Source organism: Neofelis nebulosa, chromosome 10, assembly GCF_028018385.1.
Source record: "Neofelis nebulosa isolate mNeoNeb1 chromosome 10, mNeoNeb1.pri, whole genome shotgun sequence".
NCBI classification, from domain to species: domain Eukaryota; kingdom Metazoa; phylum Chordata; class Mammalia; order Carnivora; family Felidae; genus Neofelis; species Neofelis nebulosa.
Window position 1 is genome coordinate 18,310,397 of NC_080791.1, and position 19,632 is coordinate 18,330,028.

Below are 19,632 nucleotides of genomic sequence, written 5' to 3' on the forward strand. Positions count from 1 at the left end.
GGGGCCTCTGACTTCTCTGGTTTGAATCAGAGCTGTAAAAGGGGGTGCTGAGTCAGCCCCTAGGTTCTCCTCAGGCAATTTCTCTTTTCAGGTGCATGCTCCCACATGTCTTGCTTTCCCGACTGGGGGCGAGAACAAAGTCAGAGAGGAGGCAGAGTGTGAGGGCTGGCATTGGAGCAGCTCTGAGCTGCTGGGGGGCAGGGAAGGTGCAGGGTAGAGGGGGCTGGGGAGAGGAGCTTCTGGGAAGGGAAGTCATGAGACCACCCACTGCCATCCTGTAGGTGAACACCTTCCAGGCTGTCCTGGTGTCTGATGGATCCTATACATTCACGCTCTTCAATTATTATGAAATCAATTGGACCACTGGGACAGCGAGCGGCGGTGACCCCCTGACCGGCCTTGGGGGAGTGATGGCACAGGTATGTGGCTCTCCACTTCATGTCCACCCTGTTTCCGAAGTACTCTTCTCCTTGCTTAGGCTGCTCAGCATGCTGGAGGGAACCCTGCCAACCGTTTTGAGCTAGAGAAGCGTGTCTGGTTTTGCAGGTGGACCGAGAGGCTAATCTTGCCCATCTGTGGTACCTTGATGTGGGTGTGGCATGAACTAGGCAGGCCTTTCTCACCTGCAGTGGTGGCCCCGGGGACTCCAGGAAAAGGGGTCTCCTGATTTCGATGTGCTGGAATCTGAAGATAAGGTACGAGGGCCAGTTAACCCACAAGGGTGGTGTTTGTGTTCAAGTCTCGCCTTCCTTTTGTGCTCTAGGCAGGATTTAATGGTGGAAACCTCACCAATTTCTTCAGCCTCCCGGGGTCAAGAACCCCTGATATTGTGAATATCCAAGAGACCACGAACGTCAATGTTCCAGGCCGCTGGGCATTCAAAGTTGACGGGAAGGAAATTGACCCAGCCAATGGCTGCACCTCCAGAGGTAAAGGCTTTTCCTCTTCTCCATATGGCAAAGCAGGGTTTGCTTGGTGTGGATTGACAGGCAGGCTTTTAAGCCACGGGGGCGGGCTCGTTCCCGATGCCTTACTCTTGACATCCCTCAGCTGGGTAATGGAGATCAAGGTAATTTTAGCATGCACATTCATCACACCGGGAGCTGAAACCCTGCATTTGCTCCGCAGCGGTTTTCGAAGTCCTTGCCTGGGGTGTGAACACAGCTTCCCCTTCGAAATAACTCCGCAGAAGTGGACGTGGCTCTTGAGCGATTGCTCAGCCAGAGGGACAGAAGGGAGCCCTCCTGCTTAACATTATTCTTGTTGTTGTTGCTGCCATCCCCCCCTTTCCATTTTTCTTCTCCTCTTCACTCCTGCTTTGCCATCTGTACCCTGTAGATCTGCAGGAGTGGGAGAGATCAGAGCGTTGCCACGTCTCCACGGGAGTAAATCAGCACTCCCTAGTGTGATTAGAAAGAAAGGGGGGGAAGTGTCATCGTCTTCAGGGTAGCGTCTCGTAAACTCGTGTCTGCAGCGGCAAAACATACAGGAGTTTGGGGAGAATCAAAGCTGGCTTTAGGTCTGTGTTGAACAAGCTGTAGCTGAGCCTCTCTTCCTTTACGGTGGCATCCAAAGTTTGGGGCCTTTTCTAAACTATCCACAACCTCTTTGGATGTGCACAACAGCCCAGGACTCTCACAAGAACATCCTGGCTTATAGATTCCTGCTTCTTATGTGTGTGAAAGTATTCAGAAAGCCGTATTTCTGTTCGTATTTCTGCTTCTGGAGTGGAGACTCCTGCAACTAGGATCAGGACATCATCCACCTGTCTATCTGTCCGTCCACCCAACCATCTACCCATCTATCCGTTTAGCCAGCCAGCCAGCCAGCCGTTCATTGCTTCTTTCCAAAGAACATTAGAAAGCCCCAACAGGGGGGCTCCACTCCGTCAGGTGCTGGGCATGAAGGAACTCTGGCTTTCATGACACTGCTGTGATAGAGGAGACAACCAGGGGGACAGTGATGACACAGTCTAGGCCACATTGTAATGGACGAGAGGGTAGGGGGGCTGTGGAAGCACCGAGGAAGACCCTGGGGGGAAACGCAGATGTTTAAGAAAGTTTTGGCTTGGGATAAGGTTTCAGGAGGTCTCTTGTCCTCCTCCGATAGGAAGCATGGTCTGGGGACCTACATGTCTCAGCAGCCCTGGGAGGCCTCCGAGTTCTCTCTTGACTCAGCTTCCATTTGTGTGATAGACAGAAAAACCATATCCACCTGGCCTGAGATGCCCACGCCTCCTTCCCCATTCCCTGCACTGCGGCCAGGCTTATCAAACCTCCTGACTCGGCTCTAACGAAAGGTCATTTGTAAAGATGGGCATTTACATGCCTGGGCATCCTTGTCTCTGTAGACTCTATGAAGTCCTCCACATTCCAAAATTAGCAAATAAATGATTTGGAGCTAAGCCGGTATGAAACCGGCTGGGAAAGAATCTAGCTCTTGAGCTCACCAGTCTTGCAGAGATCGTGCCCTGCTCCCATACAGAGTGTAAATACAGCTCCACTTAAGGTCTTGTGAGAGATACAAGACCAATGCCATGTTCTCTATCTCCCCTTGACGGCCCGGACTAGATGCACCCAGTGCCTCTGCCCCTGTGTCCAAGCATCACAGAGCCGACTGGCTGTGGCGTGCAACCTGAGTGCCCAGTGACAGCCTCTCGCCTGAGCCCTGGGAATGAAATGCCGTGATAATGGAAAACATTGGCTTGCAGAGCTGTGGAGTTGGTCGGATGCCAGCCGTGTACAAAGTCTCCACTTTGACTTCATTCTTTTCCTCCTGAGTTATGGGTTTGGGTTTCACATACAGGGCAAATTCAATATCCTTATACAGACTGCTGTGCATTTTTATGTGCCACTAGACATATATCAATCTAATGAGAATCGGGTTTGGCCTGGGTGATAGCAGGGGGAGATTTGCATAGAGCTGGTTTATTATATCATCGCTTTGCAAACAGAATTATCTCAGAGAGTCTACCTTTTGGTCCAATCCTCCTCTATTCAAAGGCATTTTCCTCTCATTTATTGGAAGCTTGAAAGCAGAGACTGGAAATCATACTTAGCAGAGGCTGTTAAAATATATGCAGCCTGGACCGGTGCCAAAGAGCATTGAGGTTCGGGGCCTGTCTTCGGGGCTGGTGCATATGACCTGCTGGGAATGTGAATAAATCTATTATCCCACATTTGGGCTCTATGCTCAGCAGGTATGAAACATAATTGCCTGTGGAGACATCGTCGTTCCTGCTGCACGGATACAGAAAAGACTGTTCCGGATGCGCCCATGCTCTCTGCTTGGGGTCGTCTTGCAGCCTATGCTGTTCACTGAGTACTCAGTTCTAGAGACGAACCTGACCAATCTTTCCAAACTACAGTTTCAAACAGTCAACTCCTGATGTAGGACATCATTTACATTTCTTCATGTTGTGTCTCTGATGCTTTCCTTTTCAGACATGTTTCAATTTACAAATGCTTCCACCTCTATCAACTTGTGTATGTGGACTTGTTGTCGCATCGCTGTCCCCCATGGGACAGGGATGAGAAAATAGCACTGCCCCCCGCCCTTTACAGGTTAGAACACTGAGGCAGATAGAAGTAAGCCAGTGGTCTTGGAAGTTGGCTGCGGGGTTTGTGACCATTTTCTCGGTCTCTTGGCTCTGACCCAGCCGAGGACAAGATCGCAGGCCCCAGCCCAGAGACGCTTCCTTTTCAGTTGAGGGTTGATATTAATTACTGGCAAAGTTTGAGTTTTTGGTGGGGGGAGATCTTTGATTTAGGAAACTGGTTTTATTTTTTATTATTTTTTTGATTTTTTAAATGTTTATTTATTTTTGAGAGAGAGACACAGAGCGTGGGCAGGGGAGGGGCAGAGAGAGAGGGAGACAAAGGATCCGAAGCAGGCTCCAGGCTCCGAGCTGTCAGCACAGAGCCCGACGCGGGACTCAAACCCACAAACCGTGAGATCATGACCGAAGTCGGGCGCTTAACCAACTGAGCCCCCCGGGCGCCCCTGGGAATTGTTTCAAAGCCTGATTGTCTGCCAAATAAACAGTAGCACATATTAAAATTAGTACATCCCATAAAGGACATCCCTCCCCCAACCTCACTCTCCTCCTAACCTGGATTCTGTCTAGAAGTTCTGCCGGTGGATAAGGACAGGGCCTACCTAGGGTGAGAGAGAAGGCAACTTGTATCAGGTACGTTCTGCCTAAGCAGTGTTTGCACGATTTATGAGCCCTTGAAGCTAGAGTTCAGCCCTTTCCAGAACCCTCCCAGGGAGCCTGGGATTTAAACCTGTGTGTCTGCCTCCTGATTCATGCTTATTGGTCTCTTCCGGCACATACTGGGCCCTCAGCAAATGTTTGCTGAATGAACGGGTGAGTGAACAAGTTAGCACGGGAGGAATCTGTGTTGCTGAGTTTCCAGGGAAAGCTGGGCCTTTTTCTGGAATACCCTTCTTCTTCTTCTTCTTGGAAGGAAGGGTATGACTCCCGTGCATCACAGCCTTTGCCGTGGATTAACATGACGTGTCTTCCCTTGAATGAGAGTGTGCTCTCTAGCCATGGAGACGGTGATGCCAAGAGGTAGACTGGATTCCCACAGCCTCGGCTTAGAACCCTGGCTTCGCTCCTGAGGGGCTGAGCGCTCTGGGCTGAATTGGTGACTCAACCTCCCCTTAGCCTCAGTTTCCTCTTTCATCGAGTGAGGTCGATAATACCTGCCAGATAGGGCTCTTGTGTGGATTCCATGGTATAATGCAGGAAAAGCATTCAGCCCAGCGCCTGGCCTGGAGGGTAAATGCTCAATAAACGTTGGCTCTAATGTCATTCTTCCCCAGGACAGTTCCTTCGACGAGGGGAGGTGTCTTGGGATGACCTGAACTGTACCATCAAATGCCGCTGTCTGGATTTCAACAATGAGATCTACTGCCAGGAGGCCTCCTGTAGCCCCTACGAAGTGTGCGAACCCAAAGGCAAATTCTTCTACTGCAGCCCCGTGGAGACCAGCACGTGTGTGGTGTTTGGGGAGCCACACTACCACACTTTCGATGGCTTCCTCTTCCACTTCCAAGGCTCCTGTGCCTACCTGTTGGCCCGACAGTGTTTGCAGACTTCCAGCCTCCCCTTCTTCAGCGTGGAGGCCAAAAACGAACACCGCGGGGGCTCAGCCGTCTCCTGGGTGAAGGAGCTCTCTGTGGAGGTGAATGGCTACAAGATTCTCATCCCCAAAGGCAGCTATGGAAAAGTCAAGGTGAGACCCTCTCCAGCCCTCCTGGGAAGCTGGAGAAGCTGGAGAATCTTGAGCCGGGGGAAGACTTCCTCAGATCTGCTGGTTCTGCTGTGTGATGTTTGTACAGAAGAGATTCAGGGCTCTGCTTTCCTTGCAAATAGCTTGTAACATTTTTTTAACTAGGCTAAATTTTATTTGTACAAGAGCCAACCTCAGCTCTCTCCTTGATATTTCTTTCTACTATATAACTTAAAGTACACTGAAATTCCTAGTTACCTCCTAAACACGGTACACACACACACACACACACACACACGCTGTCACATACGTGCATACATGCCCACATGTCCAAGCTCAGAAGTAACTGGGAAGAGAGGTAGGCTGAGTTTCTCAGGGACCTGGCTTGCAATAGCAGCAGCCACATGGTCATGCCCTGGAGATGGTGTGCCAACACAGAGTATACATCCATAACTCAGTATGGCCTTTCATTAACAACCCTCCCCCACCCCCGGCCTGTTTTCCCAAAATCTACTGCTGCATTGTTGGAAAAAGCTCCAAATTGATTGGTGTTTCCAGAGGCACCGCTGGTGAGGGCCCCCCTGGGAGCAGGCTTGCTGAGCTCTTTGACGACGCCGGTGGGAAGGTTCTGAGAAGGCTTTGCCCAAACACCCTCCAACAGGTTCCCACTCCTGCCTGGAATAAGAGAGGGGAAAGTGGATATCTGCCGGTCCATTTAGCGTATGCAAATGATTCCTGTCACTGCCCACCTGGATTTCAGGCAGGCACATCCGCAAAGGAGGGAGAGCAAGAAGCCACTGGCAATTACTCAATTTGTGGAGGCCCCAATTTTCATAATGTTAATGAAAACCTTGTTGCAACCGTGTATTTATTCAAGCAATAATAACCAAGACCACGAGGGGTTGATTGCGCAACCCCGTGCGATCCTTAATCCCCATGCACGGAGATTACAAACCAGCACTGATGCCAATGCGGGGATTTCTTTCTTTCTTTCTTTCTTTCTTTCTTTCTTTCTTTCTTTCTTTCTTTCTTTCTTCTTTCTTTCTTTCTTTCTTTCTTTCTTTCTTTCCTTCTTTCTTTCTTTCTTTCTTTCTTTCTTTCTTTCTTTCTTTCTTTCTTTCCTTCTTTCTTTCTTTCTTTCTTTCTTCTTTCTTTCTTTCTAATATGTGTTGTAGTTTTAATTGGCACAGCATGTCCAACAAAAGGCAGGACCGAGGAACTAATTCCACTTTTTCTGGCTCTGCCTGGCCTAGGTCTGTGCAGCTTATCATGGTCGTAATTAGAAAAGTGAGGTTTTACTGTGGCCGAAATGTCAATTTGCCTGTTATTTGGCCAGTCTCTCTAGGGACAGTTCTGCATATGAAATCAAGGTCAGAGTTGGGGGTACGGAAGTTTGACGTTTCTCCCTTTTAAATTTCTATTGTGCTGTTGAGCACAATACTTATTCTTGTAGATAGATGCTACTATTTCAAGCCAGAAAAATGTTCCCCAGCTTTCTCCTGCTTGCCTGTATTGTGGGGATGGATGTGTATGATATCTGTACTTGAGGAAGAAAGCTTTATGCTTTATTTCTATTTTCCATTTTGATTAAAAATCTTTTTCACTCACAGTCAGACTTTTTTTTTTTTTTTTTTTTCAGAAGGAAAGGAGCATTGCCATTTCTTTCAGGCCCAGCAGCTCTGCTAATTTTGTGTGGCTCTTTTCCATCGTCCAGGCATAGGGCACAGATTCCTCAATTTTCTGTAGTGACAGGGAGATGTGGACGTGAATGTAAATGTTTCAGAAAGAAAAGGTTATGTGACTCCAACTGTGAGCTAACAATGGCTTCCTTTTCCTTTGGCCAAACGGCTTCCCAGTGTCTCTGGATACACCTGCTCTGCTGGGTGGGGGGAGGGGGGGGTGACTCCATGGACAGTGGAGGCCCCACCCAGGGTCAAATGGGGACAGGCAGAGAGAGGGATAGGAAGCGAGAAGGAGGCTTTGAAATGCCTGTGAGGCAGCTGACTTCTCCAGACACACTCGGCCTGGCTGGAATGGCCAGCAAGATCTGTTCTTGCAACATATAGATCCCCTTTCTCCATATGCTGGGGACTGGTTCCTGTATATGGATTTCCCCCCTTTGGATTGTTTTCAAATAACAAAGCAAACAATTTAGGATTGCATATGCTAATGGGGGCTAAAGACAGCCAACTAACATCCATAATATAATAAATGTCTCCTTCTAGCTAATACTTCTCCGTTTTCATATTTCTCCCCCAAATAAACTCAGGTAGTTTAGGGTGCCCCATTGAAAAGGGCTTCAAGGCCAAATAGCATATGGGGAGGAAGAACTCAGACTCTGGGGTCAGATCTGCACAATCCCTGTGTGACCACTGCCGGCTGAGTGTGCTTTGGGCTTCTTTTTTTCCATCTGTAAAATGGGGTGATAGTGTCTAGGAGGCAGGGCTCTATGGCTGCAGTATGGCTACCTCTCCTTAGCACTGGGATAAAAGCAGCAGAAAGCAGTGGCTTTGCAGCCCAGCTCATGAGAGTCAGGCCCTGTCACCTCCCAGCCGTGCAAGCTCTGAACCTCAATTTCCTCATCTGCAAAAGGGGAAGATGATAAGGTCCTTCTGAGTTTGTCCTGGGGATGAAATAGAACAGCCATGTGTGACATCTAGTACACAGCCTGGCACACAGTGGGCACCTAATACATGCTGTTTCCCACATTTCCACTGCCACCCAAATCCCTTTTAGTTCTAAGACCTATGCTTCTACGATTCTAGGTCTCTCTCCTCACCCCGCCCTCCCACCCAGTACCCACATCCTAAGAGAGACAGTATCGGAGAGGAAAGTGTCTAGAAGACAGGGAGAAGAAGGGAAGTGATGAGAAGAGGTCCAGTTACCCTTGGCTAGTCAAGAGTTGAGGCCGGCGGGATGAAAGAAGAAATCACCCAAGAGCTCCTTCTCAGAGCACTGTGGGGGACAAACGCAGTATCTCTCTAATCGGTGGTTTAAACGGAGACATGTTTTCTGTTGGGAATGAATGGGGTTGCAATGAACACTTACACCAGGAAGAAGGGTAGAAACTGGGAAATGGTGGTGCCCGTGGTCAGCCTAGGGCTTATGTCAGTCTAAGTGGAACAAGATCTGATGCAGAGGAACTGGGTTGGGGGGGACTGTTGTAATATCCAGAGACGGTTCACCCCATGGCTCTTGCTTTGAGACACAGAAGACTGCCCTTTGTTAGCAGGAGCTTGAGAGAGAGTGGAGGAGGCCATTGAGGAAATTGAGGCTCAGAGCTTATATGGCTGGCAGGTGACATTGGCCATTGCCAACATTGGTCAGTGGGCATACCTGGAACTTACAGTTATACTAACCTTGGGGAAGAGTTCATTCTCCGTCTCAGCATGGACAGTACATAATGGTCATCCAGGGCTCTTGCTAGCTGACCTTCCTTATAACATGGCTTTTCTCACCCTTGTCGGCTAAACTGCTACCTAGGAGATAAGGATAGATCGATCAATTCCTAGGTTTTTCTCTCTACTTGTAGCTCTCTGTAGAATAGCTTATTTGTCAAGCCTATTTTTTTGGTCCCCCCCTCCCATTAGAGGCAGGCCATGCCACAAGACATCTGTGATGGTAAATCCTAGAGAGATGCTTAGATAGGCTACTGCCTCACTTCCTAGAAGACTGAGGAAGTAGCTACAATGGTGGCCGTAAAGACCCTTTTCCTTCCCGTGTGCCCGAAATCGATATAGTTCCAATGTATTGACTGTGCACTCACAGTGTGTACCACCTGGGACTGACCTAGGATAACCTTCCCATCCCAGACTATAAACGTGATGTCTACAGGTGCTGGGCGTGAAAAAGAAGAAAATGAGCTCTCTTTGTTGGAGGCTTCTCAAGCCACCCACTCACGTGAGCCAGATGCTTGAGACTCGCCCTTGACTGTTCCCCATTTCTTGCTCCCCACTGCAAAAAAACCCACGAGGTCCTACCGAGCAGACTCCATGAGCTTGTCCCACTCTCTCATGTCTGTATGTAGTTTAGGCCCTCATGCTCCATCGCCCCTGGATTTTTGCATCAGTTTCCTGTCTGGTTTCTCTGCTTCTAATCTTGACCTGCTGGCCAGAGTGGGCTTTCTGAAATGCAAATCTGACTATGTCATTCCCTTACTTAAAATCTTTTGGGGCTTTCTCTGCAGCATAGAAATCCAAGTTGTTTTTGCTTTTATGGAATTTGTTTTGCTTAAAACATGGCTTAAAAGGCCCTCCAGGGTCTGCACCCAACACGAAAGCCAGAGGAATTCTTTTAAGATGGAAGTCAGAGCACGTCCATCCTTTGCCCTAGACACACTCTTGGCTCTCCATTTTGCTCGGAGTCAAGGCCAAAGGCTTTACAATAGCCGACAAAGGTCTACCTGTTCTGGCTGCCCTTATCTCTCTGGCATCATCTGCCACTGCCCTCTCCTTGCTGTCTCTGCTCCAGTCGTGCCGGGAGCACCCAGGCACACGCCACCTTTGGGCCTGGCTGTCACCTCTGCGTGATCCACTGTCACCCCAGATAAGCTCCTGGCTTGCTTCCTCATCTCAAATATCCCCTTCCCTGACCATCCTATTTCAAGTTAAAAACCCTCTTCCCCGGCACTTGTGATCCCCATTCCCTGCTCTATTTTTCTGCATAATTGCTCAACCTGGCATACCTATATATTTTACTTGCAACTAAAATATAAGTTCCGTGGGGCAGAGATTTGTGTCCATTTCACTCAAAGCGAATCCCCAACTCTTAGAACAGTGCATGGCACACAGAGAGGCCTAAATTGCCATGTGTTGACTAAATGGACCGTGGACCTTGCTCATGTCTCCAGCTTCGTTTCTGGCCACCCCGCCCGATGGGCAACCCCGTATTCACATAGCTGTTCCTAACCACCTGCCTTTACTCTCTTGTCCTAGAATTCCCTGAGCCCAGTCTTCCTTTGTCTACTTCTGTTCATCTTCAAAGACCCAGGGCAGACTTACTGCCTGCAAAAAGTCTTGTGTGACCCCCCCCAGGCTGGATATAGTGGTCACTTGCTATCCTCCCATTGTATGATCCATTAATGCGTATTTAAAACAGCGTATTATAAATATCTATTTGTGTCTCTCTTCCTCAGTAGACCGGGACCTCCATGAGGGGTGGGGACAATTATTTTCTTTATTCTTTATTCCTTAGCACCTAACACAGTGCTTGGTACACAGTAGGCGTTCACGTTTGTTCGTGTTGCTGAATGATTACATGACATAGTCCTGGTATCAGGACGTGACAGGGTGATGCACTCAGAGAATAATACCAGGGCAGCATGGCACACATTTCAGCTGGGAGGAGGGATCAGGGAGTGCTATAGGCAGTAACGAGGTCATGGAAAAGATGTGACTTCAGTGGAGACTTAAAGAATGAATTGAGACGAGTGAAAAGGAAAACAGCATCACTAGTCTTTCACCAAGAGACTTGAAGCCAGCCCTAGAGCCAGCCAGGAAGGGTTGACAACCACCTGGTCCCCAGAGGAGTCTAGGGCAGTAGTGATAATGCCTGTCATGTCTCAAATGCACAGTGCTTGGCTGGCCCACGCCACCCTGCTTTTGTGGCTTCCCCCAGGCCTCTGTCTTAACAGAAGTCAAGCTTACCGGAGCCTAGGCCATTGGGGGTGGGGTGGGGGGGACCATTCTCTCTGGAGAGTGCTTTGGCCTCCTTTTCCCGACCTCCGCGGGACCCATTGCCCTGGCACCTGCTCACCTGCCTTTTATTGTTACTGTTGTTGGCAGGTTAATGACCTAGTGACTTCCTTGCCGGTCACCTTAGACTTGGGGGCGGTGAAAATCTACCAGAGTGGCATGTCAACTGCTGTGGAAACGGATTTTGGGCTCTTAGTGACGTTTGATGGCCAGCACTACGCCTCCATTTCCATCCCAGGCTCCTACATAAACTCCACGTGTGGGCTCTGTGGGAACTACAATAAAAACCCGCTGGACGACTTCCTCCGCCCTGACGGCAGGCCGGCCATGTCTGTCCTGGATCTCGGAGAGAGCTGGCGGGTCTACCATGCCGACTGGAAGTGCGACTCGGGCTGCGTGGACAACTGCACTCTGTGTGACACAGCCACGGAAGCCCTCTTCTTTGGTTCGGACTACTGCGGCTTCCTCAACAAGACGGACGGCCCCCTGTGGGAGTGTGGCACCGTCGTGGACCCCACAGCCTTTGTGCACAGCTGTGTGTATGACCTGTGCAGCGTGAGGGACAATGGGACACTCCTCTGTCAAGCCATCCAGGCCTACGCGCTCGTGTGCCAGGCCCTCGGCATTCCAATCGGAGACTGGCGGGTCCAGACTGGGTGTGGTAAGCTGGCATCCCATCCAAATGGAAGGGTGTGCTCGCGCAGGGGGCCGGGGAGAGGGTTTCCGGGCTCCTCAAAACTCTCCTTGTTAAGACAAATTGCCCAAGAGTGAGGGTGAGGTTAACATAGCCACACGTTATGAAGAATGAACAGCAAAAAGGATCTTTACTTTTCCTGCCCACCCAATACCATAGCCAGAAAACAAGAAAACCGTTTGAGCACAAATGGTCCAGAAACAGGGAGTGAGTGGTAGGAAATGCTTGACGGGAGGAAGGCCCTGTCCCAGGGATGGCTATCCCTGAGTTAAGAAGGGAGGTGGGTGTTCAGAGGCAAGGTGGCTGTGTTTGTGGCCATTGAGCAAACACAGACACTGGTCTGAGTAATCATAACCAGCTTTGGGGGAAATTCACCTCCCAAGTGGAACCAACAGCATCTGTTCTTTGACTCTTCTCCACCTTCCGTCCCTCTAGGTTCTGTGTCTCTTGCTCTGTCATGTTTTCGCTGACCCACTGGTGCCAGTGGGAAAAGGGCTGCAGCCAGGGAGCACAGAACATCAGGAAAGAAGGCCCTTTTTTCAGAAGAGCTAGGTGGTTAGGAGAAAGCCCTAACAGCGTGGGGAAATTCAGCTTCTTTTGAATTACCTTTTCGCATGAAGCATTTTGTACGACTTAGTCGTCTCGTTTTTCTCCTCCTATCCCCCTTAAACCTCTCTTTTCGTGATTATATAAACTTTTAAAACAAGCAAGCAAGCAAACAAGTAAAAACAACTCAGCTTCTTGGAATTCTGTTTCTCTCCTGGCCCTTGGTTTTTCCACATGGGTATACAGAACATTATGTCCGTGCATGTTAGATTCCCACGCAGATGAGAAGGTTTCAAAGTTTCTTTCAGTTCCGAGACCAAAGGGAGATTTTTCTTACCCCTCAGTACATGTTGGATTCACAAAATCGTGTATCAGGTTCAATTCTCAGAGAATTGATCCAACTACGAAGAGACAGTGTTTTCTTATTGCTTGTTGTGTGACTGACCAGCCTCTAAGTATGCCAGGAGCATACTCAAGTTGAGATTGATTATGGATTTTTTTTTTGATCCTTGTATAATCTAAGAACGTCCAAATTACCTAAGCAAATTGCCTGTAATGGCTACTTTTTCCCCTAGTGGTCCTATCTTCCACATTGCCCACCCCCTCTCCCTCATGTTAGCGCTATGAATTCCAGTTAATTCAGACAGCTAGTTTAGCAGTCCCTTGAGCCCCTGCCTCTTGGATTCGACCCGACTCAAGCATTTATGTAGACTCCCACGTTCTTAAAATGAGAACCAGAGGCTTCTGAGGCAAGAAGGGCCTTGAGGAGACCTCTAGCTCCAACCCAGTCTCCTGGCAGTGCAGACACACAAATTCTTTCCCATAACCAAGGTTCTTTCTTATTTTTAAGATCCTAGAGTACTCATTTTCATAGTCTTCGCGCATCGTCTTTTATAGCCTTCACTTAGGTATTTTGAGTGCCTCCCTGTAAGAAATGTCATGTTTTCAAATGGCCCCTCCCGCCTTTTCACCTTTTCTTTTCTCCTGCAAGTTGGATTTATTTCCTCTTAAGAATAGGCTATGCTGTTTAAGGTCAGATTGACTTCTGTGTCCATCAGCCGAAGATCTTAGAGCATCTGAGTGGTTGTAGATCCTCCAGTAATAAATCGATGTTGAGTAATCAGTGTAGTCCAGTTAGGATCGCCACTTGAAGTGTAATTCAGTCAAGATGATCGCGATTCGAAAAGTCGAAAGTTCACAATCCGATCACGTTGCCCCGTAGCTGTCACAAAGCAGCGAGCTGATTTCTGCGGGTGCAGTCGCAAAGCCTCTCGCCCGATGAGCGCCCTTCCCCGTGGGGCTCCCGTGTGTGGTGGCTCCCCACGGTCACCACCCCGGGGCCTTCATCTGTTGTCACGCTCTCTCCTCTCCCCTACGTCAGTATCCACGGTGCAGTGCCCGAGCTTCAGCCACTACTCCGTGTGCACCAGCAGCTGCCCGGACACCTGCTCTGACCTGACGGCCTCCCAGAACTGCGCCACGCCCTGCACCGAGGGCTGCGAGTGCAACGAAGGCTTTGTCCTCAGCACCAGCCAGTGCGTCCCGCTGCACAAGTGCGGCTGCGACTTCGACGGTCACTACTACACCATGGGGGAGTTCTTCTGGGCCACGGCCAACTGCACGGTGCAGTGCTTGTGCGAGGAGGGCGGGGACGTCTACTGCTTCAACAAGACGTGCCGCAGCGAGGAGGTGTGCGCCGTGGAGGACGGCTACCAGGGCTGCTTCCCCAAGCGCGAGACCGTGTGCCTGCTCAGCCAGAGCCAGGTGCTGCACACCTTCGACGGCGCGGCCTACGCCTTCCCCACCGAATTCTCCTACACCCTCCTCAAGACCTGCCCCGAGCGGCCCGAGTATCTGGAAATTGACATCAACAAGAAGAAGCCCGATGCGGGGCCTGCTTGGCTGCGAGGCGTTCGCATCCTGGTGGCTGACCAGGAGGTCAAGATCGGAGGAGTTGGGGCTTCGGAAGTCAAGGTAAGACTCCGGCTGCCCTTGGGGCTTTTCTGATGCGTCTCACCAAGCCAAGGAACTCTTCGGGTATGCCTTTCTGGCTCTGACCATGAGTGGATTCCAGGAAGGCAACGGCTCCGAAGTGGGAGTGCTGCCTAACGTTCGGCACCGAATCAGCCTCCCCGGGGGTGAAATGGAGTGAGGCTGGAGTCTCTCAAATTAGATACAGCTAAAGCAGGACTAGGTCTCCGTAACAGCCGATGCTTACCGGACGCTTACCGTGTGCCAAGCGCTAGTCTAAGCAGTTGTCACACCTAACCTATGGGGGATATGTTTTCATCCTCATTTACCTTTTACATATGAGAAAAACGAGGCGCAGAGAGGTTAAGTAACTTCCTCAGGGACACACAGCCATAGAGTGATATGTGAGCCCAGGCAGGCTGGCTTCAAAGTCTGTGCTTTTTACCTTGTACTATACCGACTCTCCTCCCTGTAGATGGGAACCCATTGAGGTCAGGCAAAGGGTACCTGCCATCGCACCTCCTGCCCCTCTGACCCGGTCTAAAATATTCGTCGTTAGGCATCCACATCATTAGTTGAAGAAAGACCGTTAGGAATCATCTAGTACAACTGTTTGTTTGCACATGAAGACCCCAGGGGCTAAGCGAGGGATGGGGAGCTCACAGCTGAGTGGTGGCAGAGCTGGCATGACGGGAGGGCAGGCCTCCCTGCTCCTAGCCCAACATGAAGTCTAGTTTGGAAGACAGAAGTCAGCGTGGTGCTGTGCTTTGCAAGAAGAGGAAACACACCTCCGCAGACTGAAAAAGCTGTTTTCATTCCCATTGACACACTGGCAGAGATTAATTTATTAAAAGAATAGTAAAAGGTAGATAAGGTGGATGGACAGCTAGATAACTATATGCCTCCGAGGGGCTAGGGCACAGGAACAAATCTGAAGGAAAGGAAGGGGCCAGAACGGTGGGGAAGAAGGGGCGCCACCAGTGAAAAGGAGCCATCACGCAGAAGGAGAAAGCCACATGTATATCAAGACCACGTCTACTCACATGTCACTGTTGTTTGGGGCTAGCCTAGGGTCGCATGTATACGCAGAGAAACAGCAAATGTGTTGAATCGGAGGAGTAGAAAGAAAGAAACAGAGGTGCCCATGAGAAAACAGTTTGCGTCTGTCTGTGTGGTGTCCATAGACTGTCAGCTTCTTGACAGTTTCTCAAAGGGTGAGTCGCCGGGCAGAACCGTGTCTCTATTTCATAGCCTAGGAAACGGTGGGTACCCTGAGCGCATCTGGAAGTGATGAGAGTGGTTTGATTTTTTTTCAGCTGAATGGCCAGGAGGTAGAATTACCATTTTTCCATCCTTCGGGGAAGCTGGAAATTTATCGCAACAAAAACAGCACGACAGTAGAGTCGAGGGGTGTTGTGACGGTCCAATACACAGACATCGGACTGCTGTACATCCGGCTCTCCACCACCTACTTCAATTGCACCGGCGGGTTGTGTGGCTTCTTCAATGCAAACGCCAGCGATGAGTTCTGTCTCCCCAACGGCAAGTGCACGGACAACCTGGCGGTGTTCCTGGAAAGCTGGACGACCTTCGAGGAGATCTGCAACGGGGAGTGTGGGGACCTGCTGAAGGCCTGCAACAATGATTCGGAGCTGCTCAAATTTTATCGGAGCCGCTCCAGGTGTGGCATCATCAATGACCCCTCCAACAGCTCCTTCCTCGAGTGCCATGGAGTGGTCAACGTCACCGCCTACTACCGCACCTGCCTCTTCCGTCTGTGCCAGAGCGGAGGCAATGAGTCGGAGCTCTGTGACTCCGTGGCCCGGTACGCAAGCGCGTGCAAGAACGCCGACGTGGAAGTGGGCCCCTGGCGGACCTATGACTTCTGCCGTAAGTCGGGGCTACCTGATGCGGGAGGCCCCCGGGGAGGTGGGGGAATTGAGCTCCGGGGCAGTCTGACTCTGGTGTGTAGCCTCCTCATCTGATGTGTCCTTTGGAAGGCCCATCACCCCCAACCCAACTGTTCCTCACCTTTATTTCTGTTTCTAATCACATAATATCTCTTCACTGTAGAAGTATTAGCCATCCCGTTGACTCCTGGTTTTATCTAGTGGAGGATACACGTCATATCAAAGACTGGGAGTCTTTGTGATGGCTCCATCGGTGTCTTCTTTCTTGGCAAAGGAGGGCTCCGTTCTTTCAACAAAAAGTGATCGGTCAGGGTGCCTTTCACGGAGTAGAGATTAGCACCGCTCCCTGGGGCAAGCCTGACAATGGCTATGAAGAGTCCCACGTTGGTTTTTTCACTTTGTGCCCAGAGTATCTGACCCCTCTCAGCAGGGCAGTGCCAGTATTAGCAGTAATTAGAATAATTGCTGAGAAGACCTGACATATAGCCCCTTAGGCGATGGGGGAGGCCGGTGGGAACAGTGATGTAGAAAGGCAGGAGAAGGAGTGGCTGGGAGGGCAGGACCCATGCCTGGACCAACAACTAACCCCACCTAGACTTCAGCATCCATGCCTTTCCCACCAAAAAGATCAGCCCTAAACCCAAACCGATGCCACCATTAAGATTCCATCGTCTACATCTGTTTCTCCCATTTCCACTATATCTCTTTCTAAGTTTGTGTATTTCTCAAAACTTTTTGTTTTGAAATAATTTCACAGTTGCAGAAAAGTTACAAGAATATCTGTGTGCCCATTACCCAGATTAACCCACAGTTAGCATTTTGCTCCATTGCCTTATCATTCTCTCTCACACGCTCTCTCTGCATTTGCAAGTAAGTTACATACATCATACCCCTTGGCCCCCCTAAATACTTCAGTGTGTATTTCCTTAGAATAATGACTGTCATTTACAGAACCACAGTATACTCACTGACCTTAGGACATTCAACACTGATATAATCATTTAATATCTATATTTCAATTTTGTCAATTGACTCGTAATGTCCTTTATGGCATCCCCCTCCCCCCAATATGGATCTAGGCTAGGATACATGTTGTGTTTAGAGCTGTCACGTCTCTTTGGTTACCCTCAATCTGGAACAGTTCCTTGACTTTCTTTTTCTCTTTTGTTGTCATTTTTAAAGACGACAACCTCCCACCTTTGAAAATAGAATGGCTCTCCGTTTGGGTCTGATGTTTCCTCATGATTAGGTTCTGCTGTGCGTCCCCTCTCACACTCTGGCAGAGGTGATGTGTGTTTTTCTCACGGTATCACATCACATGTAGGGGCCGTGTCCATCCAGCCTCCTCTCAGTGGTGATGGGCACATTGGTCCCCTGGTCAGGTGTCAAATGTCTCCACTCTGCAGGCACAGTGTTTTTTTCTCTTGCAACTAATGAGCAACCCATGGGAAGATACTTTAATAAGACAGTGCAAACATCCTGCAGAGAGTGAGAGAGAGAGAGAGAGAGAGAGAGAGAGAGAATGAGTGTGAGAGATTGATAAAGCAAATGGGGCAAAATGCTAACTGTAGGCTGATATCAAAATCCCCTTCCTCCATTTAGTTCCCATTGATGACCTTTGCTTGTATCAATCTTTAGCATGATGATTACAAGCTGATGGTTTCCAGCTCCAGCACTCTGTCCACTTTGACCAAACAATAGATGTCAGTCTACTATAAGTAACAGTCTTCCGTCTCTTCTGTGTGTCTGCCTGCCATCTATTTATATCCATCCATCCATCCATCCATCCATTCACTTATCTATCTCAGTCACCTTTTTTTTTAATCAAAGTATAATTAACATTCACTCTTATACTAGTTTCAGGTGTACAGTACGATTCAACAACTCTATACAATTCTCAGTGCTCATCACTATAAGAATACTTCTAATTCCCTTGATCTATTTCACCCCTCCCTCCACCCATCCTTTGGCAACCACCAAGTTGTTCTCTATATTCAATAGTCTGTTTCTTTTTGGTTTGTCTTTTTTTCTTTGTTCATTTGTTTTGTTTCTTTTTTTAAGTTTTTATTTATTTATTTTGAGAGAGAGAGAGAGAGAGAGAGAGGGCGCAAATGGGGGAAAGGCAGACAGAGGGAGAAAGAGAGAATCCCAAGAAGGCTCCACACTGTTAGCCTGAAGCTTGATGCAGGGCTCGAACTCATGAACTGTAAGATCATGACCTGAGCCAAAAGCAAGAGTAAGACACTTAGCCAACTGAACTACCCAGGTGCCCGTATTTGTTTTGTTTCTTAAACTCTACAAATGAGTGAGATCATATGGTATTTGCTTTTCTCTGACTGACTTATTTCACTCAGTATTACACCCTGTAGACCCATCCATGTCATTGCAAATGGGAAGATTTCATTATTTTTTATGGTTGAATATTCCATTGTGTGTATCTATCTATGCTTATATATATACAGATATATATCGAAAGAGATGTAGATATAGATATAGATGTAGATACTGATATAGATATATACACACCACTTCTTTATCCATTCAGCTATGGATGGACACATAGCAGCCTAAATGTCAATTATCTATCTTATCAGTATGGACACATAGATTCCTATTTTTTCAATTATTTATATTTCCTATTACACTCATTAACGATCTTGGTGTTAAAATTATTCCAGGTTTGGGCTGTGGGAGCCCTTCGAGTTGCCTCCTATGTCCTTTTGGCACGCCTCTGTCACGTTCTTAACTTTCTGCCGAGCTGGAGGAAGTTCTTTTAAATGCCTTTTTTAGAGAAAGACACGTGGACAGAAGCAGCCCAGGAGAACATGCTTTCCTCGGGTGGAGGGTCAGGGCTCATGCTTGAGACATCCCCCAGCGTGCCTCAGCCAGACCTTGCGTACGTGGGTCTGGCAAGAAGGATGGGAGTATGCACGTTTGATTAACGAAGACTTGGGTACTAAGGGGTTAATCTGGTCAGGATCTCGTAGGGTCATTAATCCTGGGGATCGGACCAGGCAACAGCTGCAAATCAGGAACACGATCTTCTTTGGACCTAGGAAGAGACAACCACTGCTTCTGTGTTCAGATATTTTTAACCAGCCTTCTTGTCGGCAGAGCCAGGCTGCCCAATTAAATAATTTCACAGAGGCATTTCAGGGGCCAGGGGAAGTTTTATTACTTCACGTCTGTATGTTCCAGACTTTCAGACAAATTCAGACAACACAATAAGTCATAAAGTGAGAGCCATTTAAATAAGTCATGTTATTTGCTATCACCATAAACCTGCAGTCAATGTTATAACATTCATAATTTAGAGACGAATGTGAAAATCCCTCCATACAGACATATTTAATCGGTGCTGAACTAGCCTTCAACTCCAAAACCGTATGGTATTGTAGTCAACGGGAGTGGAGATGGTCCTTTAGCCCAGAGGAGAAGGATTGGCTTTCAGTACATAGTGCAGAACTGTGGAGTTGGTACTTGTGGGCAGAGATTTCATTGCCGTGCAATTTATTTCTCTGTCGTGTCCCCTCTGTCCTTGGATTGTAAAACACGATTAAGGAGGGATAGCATGCATA

At 48.7% G+C, this 19,632-nt stretch overlaps 1 protein-coding gene, 1 long non-coding RNA gene and 1 pseudogene across 2 annotated transcripts in view; 2 read left to right on the top strand and 1 right to left on the bottom strand.

Annotated features, from left to right (window-relative positions):
- LOC131486952 (uncharacterized) overlaps positions 1 to 8,711 on the bottom strand; it is a 34,185-nt gene extending 25,474 nt beyond the window's left edge. The window contains exon 1 of the long non-coding RNA XR_009249534.1: positions 8,600 to 8,711. This is a non-coding gene — a long non-coding RNA (uncharacterized LOC131486952). The remainder of the gene's footprint in view (positions 1 to 8,599) is intronic.
- The window catches only part of LOC131486949 (TAR DNA-binding protein 43-like), a 172,203-nt pseudogene that overhangs the window by 115,206 nt on the left and 37,365 nt on the right, over positions 1 to 19,632 (top strand).
- TECTA (tectorin alpha) overlaps positions 1 to 19,632 on the top strand; it is a 67,736-nt gene that overhangs the window by 6,847 nt on the left and 41,257 nt on the right. Inside the window, exons 3-8 of the mRNA XM_058687078.1 lie at positions 282 to 419; positions 764 to 929; positions 4,831 to 5,243; positions 11,024 to 11,594; positions 13,555 to 14,147; positions 15,461 to 16,034. Of these exons, the coding sequence (XP_058543061.1) occupies positions 282 to 419; positions 764 to 929; positions 4,831 to 5,243; positions 11,024 to 11,594; positions 13,555 to 14,147; positions 15,461 to 16,034 (2,455 nt within the window). The remainder of the gene's footprint in view (positions 1 to 281; positions 420 to 763; positions 930 to 4,830; positions 5,244 to 11,023; positions 11,595 to 13,554; positions 14,148 to 15,460; positions 16,035 to 19,632) is intronic.